This window comes from Amblyomma americanum, chromosome 10, assembly GCF_052857255.1.
Source record: "Amblyomma americanum isolate KBUSLIRL-KWMA chromosome 10, ASM5285725v1, whole genome shotgun sequence".
In the NCBI taxonomy this organism is placed as follows: Eukaryota; Metazoa; Arthropoda; class Arachnida; order Ixodida; family Ixodidae; genus Amblyomma; species Amblyomma americanum.
The window spans coordinates 103,220,722-103,244,413 of record NC_135506.1 but is presented as its reverse complement, the minus strand read 5'-3'; the positions used below and the strand labels follow the sequence as shown (position 1 = coordinate 103,244,413).

General features: G+C 47.0%; 1 protein-coding gene across 1 annotated transcript in view; it reads left to right on the top strand.

Annotated features, from left to right (window-relative positions):
* Positions 1-2,437: 2,437 nt before the first annotated feature.
* Positions 2,438-23,692, top strand: part of LOC144106827 (poly [ADP-ribose] polymerase 2-like) — a 93,215-nt gene continuing 71,960 nt past the window's right edge. Inside the window, exon 1 of the mRNA XM_077639774.1 lies at positions 2,438-2,631. Coding sequence (XP_077495900.1) covers positions 2,582-2,631 — 50 coding nt within the window. The 5' untranslated portion in view covers positions 2,438-2,581. The remainder of the gene's footprint in view (positions 2,632-23,692) is intronic.

Sequence of the window (23,692 nt, the reverse complement as noted above, 5' to 3'; positions counted from 1 at the left end):
TGGCATCAAACAACAAAGAGCTTCCCCTACAATTATCATAGATATTTTCTTTGGCAATTTCCTGTTTAAAGGTCCGGTATGTTCCTAGTGCCGATTTCGTCAGCATCCCTGTTTTCCACAGAGCTGTCTCTGTTTCTTTAACCTTTTTCTTAACCGATAATTGCTGATGTGTCCCCTTACCGCTGTCCAGATACTTGCTTGTCAATTTTCTAGTTCGCTTTCTCCATTTCGTGTCAACATTCTTTATATACAGGTATACCTGAAAACTTTCCTAGCCCACTGCTTTTCCTCCATTTTTCTCACTCGTTCCTCAAATGCTATCTTACTGCTAGCCTCTCTGCTCTCGAAAGACGCCCATCCCATATCACCCTGTACCCCCTGATTTGGTGTATTGCCATGTGCTCCCAAAGCTAACCTCCCTACTCCCCGTTGTTTAATTTCTAACCTTGCTTGAACATCTGGCCTCATACACAGGACCGCATTACCGAAGGTCAGGCTAGGGACCATCACCCCTTTCCAGATCCCTCTTACCACTTCATACCTATTGTAATTCCACAGTGCCCTATTTTTCATGACAGCTGCATTCCTACTAGCTTTACTCGTTACATAATTTTCATGCTCTGTCGGATACTCCGCTATTTATCCACACCCAAAGATATTTGTATTCATCCACTACCTCTAGCGTGATCTCCTGTATTCTATGCTGCCGCCCTCATCATTATAAATATCATGACTGCAGATTTTTCCTTACTAAACTTGAAGCCTAATCTATCTCCCTCTGTACTGCATATGTCTACCAACTTCTTCAAGTCTTCCTTGTTGTCAGCCATTATCACTACATCGTCCGCGTATATTAGTCCCGGTAATGACTGTTAATCCATTCCACTTGCTTGAAAAAAGAGAGTTTGAAGCCTAGTCCGCTCATCTCTAGCTTGGTCTCCAACCCTTGCAGGTACAACATATGAACAACAAAGGGGACAGAGGACATCCTTGCGTAAGCCCCCGCTGTATCTCTACAGGCCCTGATACATTTTGTTTTCCATTTTATGAGTACTCTGTTACCTCTTATATATCTTTTAAAAGATTAATTACTCCATTTTCCATATCCAATGTGCCCAGTATGTCCCACAAATGCTCCTGAGTAACGTTGTCATAGGCTCCCCTAACATCCAGAAATGCTAGCCATAAGGGCCTAATATAATATAATGTTAGTGTTCCTGTATATGCTCCCTGCGCGAGCATATACAGGAACACTATATGGATGGATGGATGGATGGATGGATGGATACGGCTGAACCCTTTAAATCGGGCGGTGGCTCAAGCAACCTAGCCATGTCTTGTGAAATTTTATCCCTGTCTTGCTTTTAGCCACCAATCAGATAACCTTCGCTTGGTTACTTCTAACCTCTTAAAATCCACTTTCCCTTTACTATCCTTAAACCCCAATGCCTTGGGTAAGTCAGCCCCGCTGCCTTCCACTGTAGGGTGAAGCCCTTTACAGAAAAGTATCAAGTGTTCAGCCGTTTCCTCCTCCTCTCCGCATGCAATGCACAAAGTGTCTATCTCCTGGTACCTGACTCTATACGTCTTAGTCCGCAAAACTCCAGTCCTGGCATCAAACAACAAAGAGCTTCCCCTACAATTATCATAGATATTTTCTTTGACAATTTCCTGTTTAAAGGTGTGGTATGTTTCCAGTGCCGATTTCGTCAGCATCCCTGTTTTCCACAAAGCTCTCTCTGTTCCTTTAACCTTTTTCTTAACCGATAATTGCTGATTTGCCCCCTTACTGCTGTCCAGATATTTGCTTGTCAATTTTCTAGTTCGCTTTCTCCATTTCGTGTCAACATTCTTTATATACAGGTATCTGAAAACTTTCCTAGCCCACTGCTTTTCCTCCATCTTTCTCAATCGTTCCTCAAATGCTATCTTACTGCTAGCCTCTCTGCTCTCGAAAGACGCCCATCCCATATCACCATGTACCCCCTGATTTGGTGTATTGCCATGTGCTCCCAAAGCTAACCTCCCTACTCCCCGTTGCCTAATGTTAGTGTTCCTGTATAAAGCTCCCTGCGGGAGCATATACAGGAACACTGCCTGGATGGATACGGCTGAACCCTTTACATAGGGCGGTGGCCCGGTATGGTCCGGTATACAGCGCCGCTATATGGCGGACGCGCGCTCTACGGCGGCAGAAAAACCCCTGAAGCTTCAGGCATGTTCTTCAGGAGGCATTGCATCCAGCCACCTAGTGGAATAGCCAAGTGAAGATCGCCTCTTGCACGCTCGTCTCCTCAGTTACTTTCAAACAAAAAAAATAGTCTAAAAACAACAAACGCATTTTTGAAGTTGGTTTTGCAGCAAGCAGTACCTTTTTGCTTGCAACTTATGAAATATATCAGTTCATTATAATTACTTCTTTTTGCACCAGTATCCATTACGCCAGAGGTCCAGAGAAGTGTCATCAGCGTCTCGCGCGCACATACGACGCTGCCTCGTTTGAAGTGCATTTTAGTGTCCGAATTCTGTGTAGACTGTTGGTGTACGTACGTACATACATTGCGGTCAGCACTATCTCGCTATGCCGAAACGCCTAGCAGCATCAGCACGAAAGAAGGAGAGCTGCGTCCGGTAAGCATGTGCTGTTACATTGCGTTGTGTATAACAGCTGTGCTTTTATCTGTTGTACGATCTCTTTTGGAGACGTGGTAGTCATTAGTTTAATCAGCATTACGCTGCTTACATGTTTAGCCCGTACGAATGATTTCTGGCCGAACCACAAGGCAGCGTTTCTTCGGTGCCAGCGTCTCGTCCCCGTCTCGATTACCGCCGTTGTCGCTCGACGCCTGTGGTGATATGTGGTGATATTTGTACGTCGACTGTACCTCGCTTGTTAGCGTCATAAATATGGTTCAGGTATTTACAAAAAGCTAATTTCATTTGCTTTCAAAAGATGCATGTGGTTTAACGATAGCTGAAAATTTGTTTCAACTGTAAAAGAAAACGCAAATATGAAAAATGGCAGTTGCGCTCAACTTGTCTCGGGAAATGCAAAGTTGTGAAAAACCTATTGCACATAGAAAAAATCTTTCGAGATACTTTGAGATCTGATGCCAATGAGCATGTTTAAGGATTTAGAAATATGTGTATAGGTTAGTTTATTAGCCACACATGTTTGAAAAACGTAGAAAACAACAATGTAATCTGCAATAACTTGTCAGATATGCATTGTCCTGCGGCGACTTTTTGCACAGTTTGAGGTCATGTAATCGTCTTTCCTTTCTGAAAATATCATTCATCTGCCTCATTTAGTTTAAAAGTTATTCCTGATCAAAGTTAGCGTTTTTTTGAAATAGTTGGAAACAAGATGCTATAGTGTTCAGGTAACCAGCACTTGGCAGTTCTGAGATTTTGCGTGAAGAAACTTATTACTTCGCTCTACATGGCTAAGCATCACTTTTACACTAGGGCTTTTGAGGAATGTGCACTATATAGTTTATTTTCGCTACCTTTTTCGTTACGCTTATGAAGGGCACAAGCTCTTGAAACGTTCCACGGCTTCTTTTTTTCTGGTAAATACGCTCTTAAAATATCGGGCTCTCATCCGTTTAATCAACTTGTAACAATTACCAACTACGAAGTCCACAAAATACAAAAAATAATAGCAATAACGCAGAGACATGCAATGGATGGATGGATACAGCTGAACCCTTTAAATTGGGCAGTGGCTCAAGCCACCTGGCCATGACATGAAATTTTACTCTTGTCTTGATTTTAGCCACCAGTCAGATAAGCTTCGCTTGGTTACTTCTACCCGCTTAAAATCCATTTTCTCTTCACTGTCCTTAAACCCAATGCCTTGGATCAATCAGCCCCGTTGCTTTACACTGTAGGGTGAAGCCCTTTACAGAAAAGTATCAAGTGTTCAGCCGTTTTCCTCCTCCTGTCTGCACGCAGCACACGTGTCTATCTCATGGTACCTGGCTCTCTATGTCTTAGTCTGCAAAACTCCCGTCCTGGCCTCAAACAACAAAGAGCTTCCCCTACAATTATCTTAGATATTTTCTTTGGCAGTTTCCTGCTTAAAATTCCTGTATGTTCCCAGTGCTGATTTCGTCAGCATCCCTATTTTCCGCAGAGCTCTCTCTGTTTCTTTAAACTTTTTCTTAACCGATAATTGCTGATTTGCCCCCCTACTGCTGTCCAGATATTTGCTTGTCAATTTTCTAGTTCGCTTTCTCCATTTCGTATCAACATTCCTTATATACAGGTATCTGAAAACTTTCCTAGCCCACTGCTTTACCCGGATTTTTCCCAATCTCTCCTCAAATGCTATCTTACTGCTAGCTTCTCTGCTTTCGAACGACACCCATCTCATATCACCCTCTACACCCTGATTTGGTGAATTGCCATGTGCTCCCAAAGCTAGCCTCCCTACGCCGCCACGTTGTTTGATTTCTAACATTGCTTGAACATCTAGTCTCATGCACAGGACCGCATTACCGAAAGTCAGGCTAGGAATCATCACCCCTTTCCAGATCCCTCTTACCACTTCATACCTATTGTAATTCCAGAGTGCCCTATTTTTCATGACAGTTGCATTCCTGCTAGCTTTATTCATTACATATTTTTCATGCTCTGCCAGATACTCAGCACTGTTATTTATCCACACCCCAATATACTTGTACTCATCTACTACTTCTAGCGTGAACTCCTGTATTCTATGCTCGCCGCCCTCATCATTAAATATCATCACTGCAGATTTTTTCTTACTAAACTTGAGACCTAATCTATCTCCCTCTGTACCACATATGTCTATCAACTTCTGTAAATCTTCCTTGTTGTCAGCCATTAGCACTATATCATCGGCATATATTAGTCCCGGTAATGACTGTTTAATCAATTCTCCTTGCTTGAAAAAAGAAAGGTTGAAGCCTAATCCGCTCCCCCCTAGCTTGGTCTCTAACCCTTGCAGGTACATGAACAATAAAGGAGACAGAGGACATCCTTTCCTAAACCTCCGCTTTATCTCTACAGGCTCTGATACATTTTTTTCCCCATTTTATAAGCACTCTGTTACATTTATATATATCTTTTAAAAGATTAATTACTCCATCTTCCACATGCAATGTGCCCAGTATGTCCCACAGATACTCTTGAATAGCGTTGTCGTAGGCTCCCTTAATTTAATATCCAGAAATGCTAGCCATAGGGGCCTGTGTTCCTTTTCAGCAATCTCTATACACTGTGTCAATGAAAACAGATTGTCCCCCAACCTCCTTTGTTTCCAAAACCCATTTTGTAGCACCCCTAGCACCCCTCATTCTCCACCCAAGCCTGCAATCTGTCCTTTATAATCGGCATCACCACCTTGCAAACCACAGATGTCACTGTAATAGGACGATAGTTACTTATGTCAGCTTTGTCCCCCTTTCCCTTATATATAATGTTCATTCTACTTAATCGCCATTCATTGGGGACTTTCCCATCCACTATCATTTTATTCACTACCTGTATTAATGTTTGCTTGGATTTTGGTCCTAGCTTCTTTATTAACATAATAGGAATACCACCTGGTCCTGTTGATGTGCCACTAGGAACCTTCTTCTCTGCCCTTTCTCACTCTCCTTGCTCAAGTGAAGCTACTGCAGTAACCGGTCTATCCTCCTTCGATAAATTATGTGCAAAATTTCTTTCTTAAATTTTTCTGTCAATATTGTTTCTATGTGTTTTATCACTTCATCCCCTTCTAGTCGAATACCCTGATCATTAACAATAAACGTTTGCTCTAGCCTAGTCTTATTACTTATTGCATTTACATGCTTCCAGAATTTTTGAGCTGCTTTTCTATCCTTTTGATTTACTTTTGACATTCATTGGGCACCCTTTCTTCTAATTTTCTCTTTAATCAAATAGGATGCTTCCCTTCTACACTTCATGAAGGTATCCCATTTTCTGTCTACTTCAACTTCAGGGTCCCCCCTCTTCTTGGAATATCCGTGTTCCATGGACGCTTCCTGACGTTTCTTTATAGCCCTCTTGACCTCCTCATCCTACCAACTCTTGGGTTTGCGTCTTTTCCCTTTTAGCTTTACTCGCACCTTAGCTAGCTCTAGCTCTAGTAATCGAGTTAATTTGGTATAAGTCCATTCTGTTCCACTATCCTCAAAAATTACTTTCTCAATTTGTTTGGCTGCTGCTTCCAATTGCTTTTCTGAGCAAAAATTCCCCTCTGATTTTTCATCTCGCTTCAGTCCTACATTGGTTTCTTTTCTGAAACTCAACTTGATACGCTTGTGGTCACTACCTAGACTTCTGGAACCATGTTCATCTATGCTCATTGCCCCTAATCTATTATGCATCCTCTGTGACATTAGCGCATAATCTATCGTCGAGTGCAGACTCCCTGCCTCCCATGTTATGAGCTCTTCACACTTCTCGGTACTGTTGCATACAACTAAATCATGCCTGTCACACACGTCCTGCAGCATGCTTCCTGTCGAATCTGTGTACCCATCCAGGTCTTCTATATGTGCATTCATGTCGCCTAATATATTGATACGTGCCACTGTGGAAGAAGAAGAAAAAGCGCCTGCATCCGTGGAGAAAGAAGATTTTTCTCTCCCGCTCGCGCGCTTGGACCACTTTGGGACCGCCACAGTTTTGCGTCTCGTCTCTGCAGGTTCTCCTTCGAATTGCTCGTAACAATATAATTATCTCACCCTGTCCTCCTAGCTCATCAATATTGCTTGCAATACATTCTAACATTTTCCTGTTTTCCTCCTTGGCATTAGCTCCTGTCCACAGGTATACAAAGCCAAGGAGTGTTTGCTCCCCTGCCACTTTTCCTTTTAGCCATAAATGTTCCTTGCATCCCAGTTTAACCCTTTGAAAATTCTTACTTATATGAATGAATGCCCCAATTCCGCCCTCCTTTCTGCTGCCCTCTGTTCTATTGCAATATTCCCATGTGTAGTCTGGGTTACAGGGTGGTTGCTACATGTCTCTAAGATGCGTTTCCACTAAACCATATACCATTAATTCCTCCTGTCTTAACTGTTCTTCTATTTCCTCCCATTTCAGTCTATTCCTGCCACCTTGCATGTTAATGAAACCTATATCTGAATTAACTTGGCCCTGGCGCTTGCGTCTCTTTTTTCCCCTATGGTTCCATTGTCCGTTTGATCTTAATTCTTTCTTCTCTACACTGGTTCCATCAGAGCTCTGGGTCCCCCCAAAAAAGCTGTTGCCTGGCGACCTATCCTACTACCCACCTTCTTGCCAGTGGCACCACCGTAGTGGATGCCATCCTGTGCAAAAGGGTGGGGCCTAACCTCGTACACTTCCCTGTTGACCTCCATCACCTCGTATCTTAGTCGTCGACTCAATAGCCTAATTACCCGATTAGTCTCCACGACCCTCCTTTCCGTTTCGCGAGCCTGTCTCTGGACCTCTGGGACTGTGCATATGGTCACATGCACACTCCCAGAGGCCTCTCTAAGCCTACGCATCCCCACCTCCAACTGCGTCTCAAGATTCTGGCTCCTCCCCTGCAGTACATCATTGAGACCAGCATGGATGACCACAAGGTGTTTGCCATCCATGTTGCCCCCCACCACCTCCTGGGCTTTGGCCATTGCATCTACCATACACTTCCTTGACTAGGCCTCCACCTGCACCCGCCTGTCCACGTTCACTGTCGTCAAAACGCCTCCCTCAACCCTCGCTACGTTCGAGTCACCGACTACCAGAACATGCCTCCTGCGCTCTAACCGTTCGCTTCCCAACTGCGACTGTTGCCCTCCGGATTGCACTAGCTGTCTCTCCCGCCGCCGTACGCTACTGTCGCGAGTCTCCGTGCCCGTTTTTACCTCTTTGTCTTCCCCACTCAAAGCCTGCTGTGCTATAGCACTGTAGGATTGACGAGCCTCGTCCCCCACCTGACACTGCTCCGAACAGGGGTGCCCTGCCAGCCGCGACCTGAGCGCTTCTACCTGCTCTTCTAGCTGGGCTCGCTTTTCCCGCTCCTCTTTCAGCTCGCCCACAATTCGCTCCACCAGGTCGGCATTAGCCTCCTCCCTCTAAAGCACTCGGCGACCTGAGTTTCTAGCTTAATCCGTTCCTGTCGTTCCACCTTCAGGTCCCCTTTGAGTTCCTTAATCCTAGCTGCCCATTCCCCCTTTCAACGTCTGAACGGCCTCCTCAAAACGCTTACATATCTTGCATGCGAAGCTAGCCCCATCTGCCTCGGCTAAGCTCCTGAACTTGGTCTCTTCTAAATAGCACCAACGGTCGCATTCCTGGCACTGCACTAACTCCCCGTCCCTGTCCAGCTTGACTTTCCAAGCTTGCCAACCCATCGTCCGGCCGACTACGCAATGTAAAAACCCGCCAAAATTCCTACACAAAAACCTTTGGCACTACGCAACGTAAAAGCCTGCCAAAATTCGTACACAAAAACCTTCGGCACACACACTTCCGCTAGCCTTCTTACCCTTAACTGGGTTTAAAACTACCGCCCGACAGCATGTACAAGCGCAAATACCAAAAAAGCACTTAGCTTCGGACGTAGTCGCTGGAGCTCCGAAAAAAAGCGTCCTCCTCCGATGGCGTCACAAGCCGAAACCATAGCCAAAACCATGGTGTTAGAATAGAATAGGTGTACGAACGAGTCTCGCTGGCGCGGCGCGCCGCAGATCGTAGTGTGCCCGTCCTACGGCAGGCGGTGCCCCAAACTTGGGGCCTTCGACGCAGCGTCCATGAACAATCGGCTAGGTTGAACGTGCGCACTGCTGGCTCCTTGCAATATATTAGGAGGGCCAATTTAGCCTTAGTTGTAATAAACCTAACAACTCGTGGTGCTTTATATTAAATGCTCCTCGTGAAAATCGCAGGCCACAAAAGAGCTGTTCACTCTCGTTCGTACTGAAAGTTAGAATTGGTGCGGGCTGTAACAGCAGCTATTCTGTGGTACGTCTCAGTGTTCCTAATATTTTGTCCTTATATTTAGTTATAATGTGTGCGATGTTGCGTCTAATTATGCAAAACACTGTCTGTAAAACTGCCGACAGAGGACTTCTGGAAGTTGGCGTCCGGAAACGAGTGTCTTGTGTTTTCTTTTGCAGCTGTTATGTGCGCAAGTTTCCGCGTAGGTTTCGGGCGCTGAATGTTGCTTTCATGCTTTGAAAAAAAAAAAAAAAACACAATGCTGCATCACCATTTATTTCACACACACATCTGCAGTCACAAAAGAGGCCAGCTATTACAGGTTTTGCGTAAAATTTGGGAGAGCTTCCGCAGCCGCTTTGTCGCATCAGATACGGCTACATTGCGCTATCTTCCGTTTAGTTCACACAAAAATGTGTGGCATAAAAAATAGAGACGAGTAAAAAATCATGTGTTAAACAAGTTTAGCAAGCTTCCGCAGCTGCTGTGTTTTGTTTTTCTCATCAGCTTTTCTTTGCTTGCAGACCTGCCGCATTCTTATTGCTATATAGTGATGCAGAAGACATGCCATCATTTCTTCTTTGTGTTCCAAACAAGGAAAAGAAAAATGGTAGCTTTCTAGCATGCTTTCTACTGTCAATTCATAGACATTTCTGTGAAAGGTGTGCTTCTGAAATTCAGTCTCGGCTGCTTGCAGTAGGTGGAAAATGTTCCTACTGGGGCGTAATAATCCACCTCGAGTTTTGCACTTAACTAGGGCACTTTCCTTTAAAGACTGTGCTGCAGCTTCTCCAATAAGGCACTCTCTACATTTGAGCATGTTGTACTTTTCATAAGTTTTCGACACATAAAACCAGCCAGGTAATAAATTATACAGTCAATAACCTCTGGCTCTGTACATACATGATCAAAAACTTCTTCACACTCAACTTCGCGTCCACTAAGCCATCCAGTTTTTGTTTTAGTAGCTGAAGTTGTGTCTTTTCTTCATTGTCAACCTTAAACGCAAGCTTAACGTCAGTCAGTGTTAGTGTATGTGTATTATCGGCGGTTTGCACTTCGCAATTGCCAAACTTTGGCGGCTTGAGCAAACTATACACTGAGAGCATGTTATATAATTGCAAGAAAGTGGGCATAGAGGGGTGGTCATTTTGGCCACCTGCCTGTCGGATAATACCGAAGAAGCGTTCAAGCACATACTGATTGAACTTCCCCTGAAGACATACCTGAACCCACACTCCTTGAGCAGGTACCGAGAGAGTTCCAGTGCCGAAAAAATTGACACGCGCAGTCCCTCTGCGGTCTGCTCGGTGAGGCAATTTTTACGAGAAATCTTTTCAGATAGTACATCTTGCTCCCACCTGTTTAGCCATTACAAGTGAAGAAGCTAGAACTCGTAGATCTTTGCTCCCTACAGTAATGCCTTCTCGCGGGCAGTTTCGATTAAGGGCGTCAAAGAGGTCATTGAGTTTCATGGTAACTCCACCGTACCTTTCACATTTTCTAATCCTTGCATGCCTCTCCTCGAATAAAACTCCAGACCTTTTGCTACGCTCCGGCTGAACAACTGGGTCGCCAGCTTAACACGCATTTTTTCAGTGTTTGTTTGATTAATATGGGAAAATGTTAATTTAGGACAGACACGCGCCAGGCCGGGTTGCTTCGAATCTTCTACAAACAATCTGTCATAGTGCGCCCAGTGAACCCGTTCACCATTGACAACCAAAATCTTTTGTCGATGCAAGTGGTTCCGCACACATTTCAGGAGGTGAGGCACACCAGAAAAAACAAAAGCATTGCGCTTGTTGTCAACAGGATGAGTAAAGGAGTGTTTAGTGTGCCGAAGAGCCCCACTCACTCCGAACTCTTTCCACATTAAGCGATTTGTAGCTGCTCCATCACACACAATCCCATCGACTAACGCGCCAGCTTCCTCCAGGAGAAAAATCGCTTTTAGTATGAGCTGTGCAAGTTTGGTGCCTTTTGTAGGACCCTTGCTTGCAAAGGCAGCAACTGGCTGCGAGTAATGATCCCCAAATGCTCGAAATGTGAACACCAGTCCATGGTCGGCGAAGTCATCGCTGGTCGTCGCACTGTCACCAAAATCGCTGAATCCACAATAAGTCATTGACTTTGAGTGCACTCTCATCTCTTTCCTTACCTGCATTTCATCGAACACTAAAATCCCGTGTCGCTAAAACTCGTCCTTGGTGGCCATTTTTTTTTAAATGCCACAAAAAATCGCGTGTCATATCCGCACTTCACTCTCACCAAACTTAAATACTTTCGAACTGTTGTGACACAAGGAAGCGGTAAAACATCATTTTCTCGGAGGAAGGAATACGCCGATGGGCTGCGAATGTGCAGCAACAGACACAGCAAAAGCCAGTCTTCTGTGTAGCGCCGGCTCTTTTTATTTACGAGTTTGGCAGCTGCCAAGCACTCTTTCACTGCCGTCAGCTGTATTCCTGGTAGCTCAGCTTCGGAAAGCTTCGCTTCAATGTCTTCCCCAGAAATTGTCTGCAGGTGCTCACGAGCTTGCTTAAGCTCAGCAGTGAGCATCTTCAACCGGTTGCAAAGGTGATTCTTCGATCTTTTGAGGGCATAGTTAGCATGCCTGAGCACTGCAAGTTTTTCACGGTTTTGCAAGTTTTTCGCGGAGAAACGAGCACCACTGGAATTCAACTTCCAATGCTTCTCCATTAGCCTCTTCTCGCGAATTCGGAATGTGTCTGAGAGGCTGAAGCACTTCTGGCAGACCGATCCACCGGCACTGAGGATTAGTGGACATTTCTTGTGCTGCCATTTATTATCAGAATCGAGGAACGCACTTTGCGGCTCAGCCTTAGGATACTCTTTGATGCTAGGTCGTCCAGTACAAAGCCTTACTTTGTCTACACGCCAGGCAGTGCCAAATTGCGCTCAAACTGCCGGAACTAGCGCTCCACACTCGCGGCACCACTGCAGAAATTTGCCGAACTGGTGCAGTGAGTGCAGGCAAATCGAGCACTCTCCAACTTCCCCTCCACACCGCTAGCCGGAACAACGAACAACCGACGGCACGAAGCAAAAGCCTGTCTCCTTCCCTTTCCTGTCTCTTTAGCGATGCCAAAGCTTTCCTCGAAAAATAAGATGCCCAGAATGCGCTTCATAGCGCCAGGTGAAAAAGTAATCCAGCAAAGCAATGTGGCGGAAATCTGCTTGGAAGTTCAACACATGTTCAACACACAGTACAGAGGGCAAAATGGACGGCAACGTGAAACATCGTAGAGACATGAGATGTTTTTAGCATACCGGAGACGTACCACCGGAGACGTATACCGGTTAACCGGACGCCGGCGCTCCGCACGTGCAGTGGCTACGCCTCGCACCAACAATGCCACTGCCCATGCGCAAGAGGGGTCCGGTAAACCGGTATACCTCCCCGGTAGTATGCCTCCGGTATGTTCGTGAACACCACCCGATTTTAGATCATTTTGGCTGTTTGGCAGCGCCACATTCGTCATTTTTCTGAGCTGTGACCATTTAGTACACGTGCACTAATGTAGATGGCGCTACATTTATCGCTCGGTTTTGGCTATGGTGTTAGAATAGGTTAGGTGTGTGAACGGGCCGTCCCGCGACGGAGAGCAAGTGGCGACAGCGAGGAACAAATTTCCGCCGGCCACCGAGAGATGGCACGAGGCGGTTGAGGGCTTGGCTTTAAGTGGCAAGGCTGGCGGGTGGCCGCAAGGAACGTGTCAGTTCTTGTCTTCTGTCGTCCGCGTCGTTTTTCTCTCGTGCACGTGCTCGGTGCTTTTCGCTGATATTCACGCTCCATCATTTTCTTCGTTTTTGGTGCATTCTACGTTCGCGTGATGGGGAAAAAGTGTATTGTGCCACGCTGCAATACGGGCTACAAATCCTGCAAGGAAAAGTTTTCGCTCTTTTCGGCGCCGGAAGAAGACGAACGGCTGCAGCTGTGGCGGCGGGCCATACCAAGAAAGGACCGAACTCTACAAACAATGACTACGTTTGCGAGAGACATTTTGAGCCCAGTTTTGCGTCCAAAACCTGGACGGCAGAGTACAATGGGCATTCAAGGCGGAAAGCTGGGCTAGTTGGTGTTTCATCATGAATTAAAAGACTAGCGCATATAACAGAGACACAAAGAAGTAGACAGGACGAGCGCTAAACATCAACTGAGTTGTTTACTGAACATAAAGGAACATATAAGCAATTCGGTGGTGCATGCGCACACTGGGTTAACAATACATAGACAATCTAATCAAGGTGTGGCAAACTGTTCTTTAGGTACATTTTTTCTTTTTTGGTCAAGGTAAGTGAACTAGTGCTTACACAGTTATCACCTTCTCTGTCAATGTGATAGGCCTCACAAATCTCGCGACCTAACTTTGTGCCTCCCCTACCAAGCACACACGTGGCACCAAACGCCGGCACGCACCCGCACCGCTTACAATGATTGGCCAAATGACCGCCCCCCCGCCAATGAATCTACCAGCGTGCTGTGCTCTCGTAGCCGCTCGTTCAGGCACCGTCCAGACTGCCCCACGTAGCATCTACCGCAGGAGAGGGGTATGCGGTATACGATGCCAGTAGTGCAAGGCACAAACTTGCAAACGTGTTTTGTGGTGCAGACCGGTTTCCTTTCTTCATTGACCGCTTTGCACATGCGCACCAGCTTTTCGGGGGCAGTGAACATCACGTCCACACCGCACCTCTCTCCAACTTTCTTCAGCCGGTGCGATAACTGGTGCACGTACGGAATAGCGGTACGCCTCAGCCTCCTGCAGCTAGTTTCCGCTGCCACGCCAGGGCGGCCACCTGCCCTGATTTCTTTCAGGAGGCACTGCGCTACAGCCGTCACGGTATCCATAGGAAACCCCGGCGTTCTGCAACCGGTGCACTTGCGTCTGCAAACTGATTTCAATTTTATGCTGGCAAGACTTCTCGAGAGCACCACGCAGGCAATTTTTTGCAATGCCCCGTTTTACCAATTTCGAATGAGCCGAATTGTACGCTAAAATTTCCTTTTTTGTGCGTGGCTGGTACGACCAGCAGATGTGCCCCGTGCCAAAGAACAAACAAATCTCGAGGAATTGGAGACACCCGTTGATCGGAACTTCATGCGTGAATCTCAACTTGACAGAACATTCACCGAAAATATCTAAAACACTTTTTACAACCTGCGGTTTGTCACTCTCGTTCTCAACATTCACAAACACAATAAAATCATCCACATATCTAAAACACCTCACTACACCTTTTTCCCTTTTCATGCACGCTGCAACGCGTTTGTCAAATTGACCTAAAAATATTTCGCTAAGTATTGGAGCTATGCATGAGCCTATGCAAATACCGTCTTTTTGCACGAACAACTTGTCGTTAAAACAAATAAAGGTGGATGAGATGTAACACTTAACTAACGCTACAAAGTCATTTACAGAAACTCCGCTGCTATTTTGGAACTTAACAGCCCCCCAGCTTTCAATTCGCTCTTTTACTGCGTCTAGTAACTCTATTTGGGGAATGGAATAAAAGAGCTCCTCAATATCTACTGAAAAGGCGAAATTAGCTCCTGAAGCACCACCTTGCTCACCCAAAAATTCAATTACATCCTTAGAGTTGCTCACACGAAAAGGGTCTTCTACAACTAGCTGGCTAAGGTGCTTTTGAAGGTATTTTGATACCAGGCCTTGCCAGGCTTCATTCTCGGATACAATCGCTCTGAGTGGCATGCCTTCTTTGTGGGTTTTGGCGGAAAAGAATACGTTCAGACCCAGCGTCTTCGCTGTTTTTACAGACTGATACAGTCCTGTCAAATTGAGCCGTTCACACATTTTTAATGCCTCTGCTTTTACTTTTCTGCCAGATATTTTCAGGGGAATAAAATTCTTGTCAATAGCTTGCTTAGCCTTTTCAAGATACGTCGTTTTGGGCAACACGACGAATCCACCCTCTTTATCAGCGGTCAGCAAAGAAAGGTTATTATTCTTGAGGTAATGAATTGTATTGCTCACCGCTAGCGTTACCCCACGCGAACACGGCTTTCTACTCGACAAGCAGTCAACACCTTCGGAAATACATCTAGCCTTGTCTTCCACGTCTGCCCATTGCCCTACTTTCCTAACCATGGTAATGAGTCCGAGAGGTGTTTCGTTAACCTCATTACAAAATTTAGGCCCGCAGCTCAAAACCTTTTGAACTTTATCTGGGAGACCACATTCTGCTAAACACAACACTTTTTTCATAGGGACATGTTGGGAATCCTCTTTTGCTTTTTTCCAAGCACACAATGATGGCAGGCCACAAGACCAAAGAAACTCGGTAACATTCGCTGCCTCTCTGGCCCAAGTCCTGATAAAGGCATCACAGGTTACCTGGCAGCTTGTCCTGGTCGCAGCATGCACACGTAAGCACAACTGCAAATACCGAATGCTTCTCCAGAGTTCGGCACGGAGATCTTGGTGCCTGAACGAGCGGCTACGAGAGCACAGCACGCTGGTAGATTCATTGGCGGGGGGCGGTCATTTGGCCAATCATTGTAAGCGGTGCGGGTGCGTGCCGGCGTTTGGTGCCACGTGTGTGCTTGGTAGGGGAGGCACAAAGTTAGGTCGCGAGATTTGTGAGGCCTATCACATTGACAGAGAAGGTGATAACTGTGTAAGCACTAGTTCACTTACCTTGACCAAAAAAGAAAAAATGTACCTAAAGAACAGTTTGCCACACCTTGATTAGATTGTCTATGTATTGTTAACCCAGTGTGCGCATGCACCACCGAATTGCTTATATGTTCCTTTATGTTCAGTAAACAACTCAGTTGATGTTTAGCGCTCGTCCTGTCTACTTCTTTGTGTCTCTGTTATATGCGCTAGTCTTTTAATTCATGATGAAACACCAACTAGCCCAGCTTTCCGCCTTGAATGCCCATTGTACTCTGCCGTCCAGGTTTTGGACGCAAAACTGGGCTCAAAATGTCTCTCGCAAACGTAGTCATTGTTTGTAGAGTTCGGTCCTTTCTTGGTATGGCCCGCCGCCACAGCTGCAGCCGTTCGTCTTCTTCCGGCGCCGAAAAGAGCGAAAACTTTTCCTTGCAGGATTTGTAGCCCGTATTGCAGCGTGGCACAATACACTTTTTCCCCATCACGCGAACGTAGAATGCACCAAAAACGAAGAAAATGATGGAGCGTGAATATCAGCGAAAAGCACCGAGCACGTGCACGAGAGAAAAACGACGCGGACGACAGAAGACAAGAACTGACACGTTCCTTGCGGCCACCCGCCAGCCTTGCCACTTAAAGCCAAGCCCTCAACCGCCTCGTGCCATCTCTCGGTGGCCGGCGGAAATTTGTTCCTCGCTGTCGCCACTTGCTCTCCGTCGCGGGACGGCCCGTTCACACACCTAACCTATTCTAACACCATAGCCAAAACCGAGCGATAAATGTAGCGCCATCTACATTAGTGCACGTGTACTAAATGGTCACAGCTCAGAAAAATGACGAATGTGGCGCTGCCAAACAGCCAAAATGATCTAAAATCGGGTGGTGTTCACGAACATACCGGAGGCATACTACCAGGGGAGGTATACCGGTTTACCGGACCCCTCTTGCGCATGGGCAGTGGCATTGTTGGTGCGAGGCGTAGCCACTGCATGTGCGGAGCGCCGGCGTCCGGTTAACCGGTATACGTCTCCGGTGGTACGTCTCCGGTATGCTAAAAACATCTCATGTCTCTACGATGTTTCACGTTGCCGTCCATTTTGCCCTCTGTACTGTGTGTTGAACATGTGTTGAACTTCCAAGCAGATTTCCGCCACATTGCTTTGCTGGATTACTTTTTCACCTGGCGCTATGAAGCGCATTCTGGGCATCTTATTTTTCGAGGAAAGCTTTGGCATCGCTAAAGAGACAGGAAAGGGAAGGAGACAGGCTTTTGCTTCGTGCCGTCGGTTGTTCGTTGTTCCGGCTAGCGGTGTGGAGGGGAAGTTGGAGAGTGCTCGATTTGCCTGCACTCACTGCACCAGTTCGGCAAATTTCTGCAGTGGTGCCGCGAGTGTGGAGCGCTAGTTCCGGCAGTTTGAGCGCAATTTGGCACTGCCTGCTTCCAAAACGGATGGTCGAGTGCAGGCCTGGTCGACTGCTAGCCTTGGCGACGCCAATGAATTGCAGCCAGCTGTTTACAGCCCACATCAGCGGTGGTCAACATCTCGTATATCGTGCAGAAATGTTCAAACAGCACATCACAATAAAATGTTGCCGTGAACCAGCCTTTATGTGTGTATGTCCATCTCGTCACGTCTTTGCTTTTTACAGTGGTGTCAATTACACGTAGCCATTTCTTTAGAGAACTTGAGCAGCGTTCTTGCTTGTCGATGAGTGGAATTACTTGAGTCTCCACCATTTATCACAATGTGCAAACCATCATCTGCCTCCATGGCGGCTGCAACTGCACTATTTCGGCACTAACCACCGAGAAGGTGCGCAGTTTTCCTGAACTAGACTTGCACTTCTTTGAAACAAATGAATCCATGTGAGGTGCAGCGCCGCGAGAACCAGTTCATGTGGTGCAGGTGAATCGAACGGGCCTATAAGTCGGGTTCAACTCAAGAACAAAGCAGCACATGTCTATCAAAGCACGTCGACCGAACAGTTTTCTGTTTGGTGTCCACTGTTGCGCCCCGACGGCACCGGTGGGGACTGAAGCCGCCATGCCGACTAATGCCGAACACGACCCCGTCGATAACATTCAGCGCTTTTGTGCAAAAAAGGCTCTCGCGCGGACATGTGCGAAAGGTGAGCGCCCCTCTCCCTCCCCTGGCCAGTGCAGCTGAGACAATAGACGGGGCGCCACACCTACTACTATCCTCTCCTTTCTCCGTCTTTTCACATTTTTATTTGCCTCCTATCTGCCAGCTCGCTGTCAGCTGCCCCAGCTTAGGTGCTCCTAGAGATGTCAGATGTCGGGGTAGCAAAAATTTTTTCCTTTCATTTTGTGTTATTATTCTTTTAATAAACTACTACTGGCTATGGAGCTAAGGCTATACGCAGACTTATCCCGAACAAAGAGCATTCCACTCTCGACGACATGGGGACAAAGCGCCATCTCCTTCCCTCTCTTTCGCAGACTTGGCTGCATGCATAGCCACAGAAATCGACGTGATTGGCTGGAGGGCTCCCTCTGAGTTGCATGTGCTGCTTCGTTCCTTAATTGAACAGACTATACTGCTGAGATGTCTCCTGCCCCAGAACTGGCACAAAGGACCGCCTCCTTCCCTTTCCAGCTTAGCCAAGATCTGTGCGCCCCTCCTGCAGGCGGGGTAGACTGGTAGCGCCAGGTACAAAAAGCACAGATTGGAGATGCCTTGCTTCTTGATGCCTGTTTCATCTCTATCGTGCAGCTACCGAAGAGGTCGTCAGGCGGTGCGTTTCGCAAATGAATCGGGCCCGTATCTGAACCAAGAACGGTTTCGGGCAATCCGGGTGCCTGACCCATTCGTCGTGCCTGCGCCCATTTTGTTCCACTTTCATTTGAAGCTTGCTCTTGCGTGTCACCTTGCTTTGTTCTGAAAGGTGTCGTCTAACCATGCTAGCAAGGCTTCAGGTGTGAGAGCTTTGGCGGATGTTCGTTTATCTGTTTGTCCGCATATGGCATGCATAGCCGCTGTACTGCTTTTGTGTGGAGAAATTGAAAAATTGGCACACTCCAGATTTGACAGAATGCGATTCGGTCGATGCGTCTAATAATTTAGTAGTTACAGAAAAAAAAAAATTGCTTCGCAAGCAATGGACGGTGTTGTACGGAATAAAAATCGGAAGCCACTTGTTTTGCTACGAATTTTTGCATGGCAACTGCCCCATCTCAAAATAATTTGCTACCAACCCATGAAGCCAAAGGGCGGGCTAAACACGATAGTACACGTTTCTTGCGGGCTCCCTGTGCAATAAATATGACAATACACTCTGGTTACATTCAAATAATGAACAGTTGTCCACCCAGTATATTGGTTCAAAGACTACCAAGTCATGCACTCTGCCTTTAGTGGGTGCATTGTCACGGGAAGCTGAAGCAAGACGGGAGCAGCTGCCAGCGTTCTTCAATAGCGTGCTACTCTTGACATCGCGCTTCAGTATCAAATAAAATACCGTGGGGAAAAAAAATAACGGAAAATGGTTACAAGCATGTTATAGTTTCCTGACAACAGACGGTGTGAAAATAACAGCTGTTCCTTCAGTTTCCAGGTATGCGCACACGAACACGCACGCACACACACACGTGTGCACGCTTTTTCCATCTTTGATCCAACCCAAATCGGGGCAAACCAACGCAAGGCGAGTAAGATATACATTTCAGCACGCAATGGAAAATTCTAGAGGCAATAAGCAACCTAATGATGCTGTATGCAAGAAAAATGTACGTCTAACATAAATAAGAGCACACAGTTGAGGGTCCAAGCGGGAGAACGGAGGGGGACGCCCTAAGTGCCTACAGAACTATCCCTTTGTAGCTGACACCTTTTTTGGCAACATTCCTGCACACCGTGCCCCCCCCCCCCCCCCCCCACCCTCGTACAATGTTTAGTCTGAGTCCGCCTCGTGAATGATATGCGTCTATACTGCATTTTTGTGAACCTTGGCAGAATTCTGTCTATGTTGATTGGAATTGGTGGCAAAATGACACCGCATGTACAACGAATATTTTTTTCTGAGGTGAACACATTCTGACACCCTGCGGTGCTAACCCTCTCAGCAGCGATTTCACGTCTCTTGCGCAATGTTGATTCATCTCAAGGGTAATGAGAAATTGATGATTTCCCACTTCTCTATACCTTGTTCTTCACCAACCCTTGTTTCTAAGGTTGGACAGGCATCCATCAAGTGTTGACTGAAGTTGTCAAGCTGTCTTTGTTATAGTTGTATTATCATAGCTGTAATATCATTTCATAAAAAAAGTCATTTTTTTGATCGCTAGAGTTGGCAGGTTACACTCTAGACCAGGAGTGTTCGGAATACTAATAATATTACTATGCATCAACAGTGACTAAGTGATTGTACGCGCAAAAGACGAGGGCAGAAGGAAGGACACAAGAAAGGCACCGACTTCAACTATAAGGTTAACTGAAAAAAAAAAATGCCAGAATATATACATGGGACATAAACAAAACAAATAATTTGCATGATATCACACTTTTCCTTTTTTTGGCGTCCGCTTTCTCTTTTCGCTTACTTAGTAATTTACGTTGTGCAATTATGTTGACAATGTATCACTAACTCTCCCAAGTTTCCACCGTATCGACGTTGTGCCTCAGACGGTGCCGGCGGAGCAGCATTATTTTTCTTTCTTTTTATTTGCCCACACTAATATATGTACAACTCAAGAACGAAGCGGCACACACCTTCAAAGGAGGCCCTCCAGACACTAACGTCGACCGTACAGCTTTCTGTGGCTATGCAGCCAGGGCTAAACAAGAGAGGGAAGGAAACGGTCATTTGTTCCCGTGCTGTGCATCCTTGTCCCGAACAGAGATCACCCCCACCTCTGATGCCTTTTGGACAAAGATAGTACCCTTTTTGTCCCGGCTCTCTAACTTTTTTCCTTCACCCTTCCACAACCATAGCCCGAATAAAGGAAGCCCCAGTCGCAACAAACAACAAGAACAAAAGGGCCTTGTTCCTTCTAAAGCTTAGCCTTGGCTGCATAGCCACCGAAAGATGTTTGGTCGATGCGCTTGGCTGGAGGGCTGCTTTTGAGGGGAATATGCTGCTTCGTTCTTTAGTTGTACCAGACTATAGTTGGTGGTCCACGTCCTTTATTTGTGTCACGCGCATTAGACAAGCTAGCAAGCCACAGTTCAGCTACCGTGTGGGGTTGTCGAAAACCGAGCAAGGGGCAGGCAGAGAAAGAAGCATGCCGAACCACACCAGCAACCACCTCCCCCCACGCACGATGGGGACAAGCAGCCGGGTTTGCCATGGTTTGTTTAATCCTCTGAAGGCATGCGCAGCAGCAAAATAAAAGCCTTCACACAGCGTGGGTCAAAAAAGGACCGGACACACATCTCAACCAAAACCAGTCTCGGGTCGCTCGGGCGCAAGACAGGAAGACACTTGATGCCCCCCCTTGATGCCAGCAGGGGCCAGTAAGCCATTTACGGATGATGTTTGGCTTGTAGGCGGCAGTCATGGATCAATGTCGTAGCCTAGGAGCAGAATCTGAACTGTTCGCAAGATGGCAGCAGTGGAACCGCCGCCACCTTAAGGGAGGAAAACCAGAAGGCAGCGTTTTTTCTGCTTCGCATCTGCGTCTCGGCCACTGGTGTCGCCGGAGGCAAAATTTCGACGTTTGGAAGGTTTTTGTCTGTATGAGTCAAACACCTTCCAAACGCCGGAATTTCGCCTCCGGTGACGCCAGTAGCCGAGACGCTGACGTGACGCCAAAGAAACGCTGCCTTGTGGTTCAGCCTTTAGGGTATACGAACTGGCGTCTCTAGACGGTGGTTTGGAAATATCGTGAATGAATGAATGAGCTGTTTATTTAGAAAGGGAGGCTCAAGGCCGTTTGTTGGGGAATTGGGTTGTTAAGGAAGGGAAAAGTTGGGGTCTATTGATACATGAAGGGATATCATGGGTAGTCTAGCTACGCCTTACACTGCTTTGTAGAGGCCGCTTAGCATATTTGCCAATATCTTCATAGATACCATTCGCTCCGGCTCTGGTCAATGCATGAAATTCCTCGCCATCGGTGGGAAAACGATGCTTGGTGACGAGGTCATCGCGTCCCTTGCGGAACTCTGAACAATGCCAAACTAGGTGATATGGGTCAGCAAGACACATACAATCACAGTATGGGCACTTCACAACGTCAGTATTGCCCCCTTGATGCCAGCGGCGGTTGGTAAGCCATTTACGGATGATGTTTGGCGTGCAGGTGGCATCGGTGATTATCTTATTAATGAAGATCTGCTCATGCCGTGTGAGAGCAGTTGAGGTATCAAGGTAATTCGGTGGTGTAATGTCCGTATATCATGCACGTCTCCTCTGTTTGGCACACTCTAGTCTGCACGTTAGGATAGCCAAGTTGTTGGACATATGAGCAGGGTCGTCGGTAACAGCGGGATATTCCAGCGGAGGAAGGAACGAGACACTCTCCCGAGCCAAGTTGTGAGCGGACTGGTTCCCGTCGTCATCGCCCGTGTGTCCAGGGATCGACGTGAGGCGGATGCACACGTTGCGTGTTGAGAGGGTTCTGATTATAGAAGTAATCTGCTGTGTAATTGGGTGGGCCGAGAATGGTTTGTGGAGCTCGCGTACAGCTTCATGTGAGTCAGAGAGTATTCGGATTTTGTGCGACGTATCAGTTTGTAGCAATTGATTGCCGACCAGAATGCTTTCCACAGTAGAGCGCTGTATATAGCGAGCAGCTCCCCTTCCTTTATGCACCCATCGGGTTCGCAAATAGTACGGCAGCCATTGAAATTGAGATTTTCACGGCTGCGCCACGCCATTGATATGGCGCCGTCTTTCAGGGATGCATCTACATATATGTCCTCCTCATCTTGTTCTCTATCAGCGGCCGTGTGTCGAGCTAGGTGGAGCCGTGCCGCCGTATGTGCTCTGGGCGGAGCCGTGCGTCTGTAGCGGCGGAAGTGTGGATGAAACCAGGGTGGAGCCGGCCGGCCTTCATAATCAACCGGTGCTGAGAGTTGGCGGTCCCAGCATTCCAAAGCGCATCCCTGTTTTGTGCAAGTTCTGTGTGTTTCGTGCCGAGTTACAGCTTCCTCGATTTTGTGTATAGGAGGAAGGGCCACCGCTTCCTCTAGAGATGTGATGCACGTATGTCGTGGTAGACCTGTTATGGTGTGTAATGTGGCCCTGTGCAGACGAGCTAGGTCTTCGTGGATTTTCGTGGTTAGTTTGTACAAGGGGGCGCCGTGGGGAATCTTGCCAACTGCTACCGCGCGAGCCAGCGTCTAACAAGCCTCCTGCCTTGCACCACCGTACTTGTTTGACATACGAGCGATTATATGTAGGGTACTCTTCCAGGTGCTCTTGATGCGTTTGATCCAAGTACAAGGACTGTTACAGCTGCTGACGGGCACACCGAGAAGCTTGATTGATCCCTTATGAGATGTGAGCACCTGGCTTGCCATGAGAAGATCCAAACTTGTTACGGGTTAGTACGTGTCCTGCCGTCAAGGCTGAGAAATTCAGTCTTGTCAGGTGCCAGTTCAAGGTCCAGCTCTGTTAGTGAGGTCTCCAGGCTATGCACCGCTGCCTGCAGCGCTGCTTGCATGTGATCAACGGACTCAGAATCATTGGCCTCGACCCGCACTGTTACGTCGTCTGCGTAGATCGGGAATCTTGCTGCACTGTCTTGTTCTAGGCGTCTTGCTGCCTTCGCCATCACCAAGTTAATTAGTAAAGGACCGAGGATAGAGCCCTGAGGAACTCCCCTGTCGAGGTAGTATGTGCGAGGGGTCCATTCTTGGGCACTACAGTTGAGACATATGGGTCTGCTCTGGAGAAAGTTTCGTATCCAGTTCAGTGCCCGTTGACTGGGGTAGTCCTGGGCAAGCTCTGCAAGGGTGACGTTTTGATCGACGTTCTCAAAAGCTTTTTTCATGTCGACCGCAAGGACGCAATCAGGCACGAGGTGTCGGGAAGTTCGATTAATGACTCGCTGAAGCATCCATCAGCAATCTTGTGTACTCGAATTGGAGCAAAAGCCAGTTTTCGCAGGGTGGTACCAA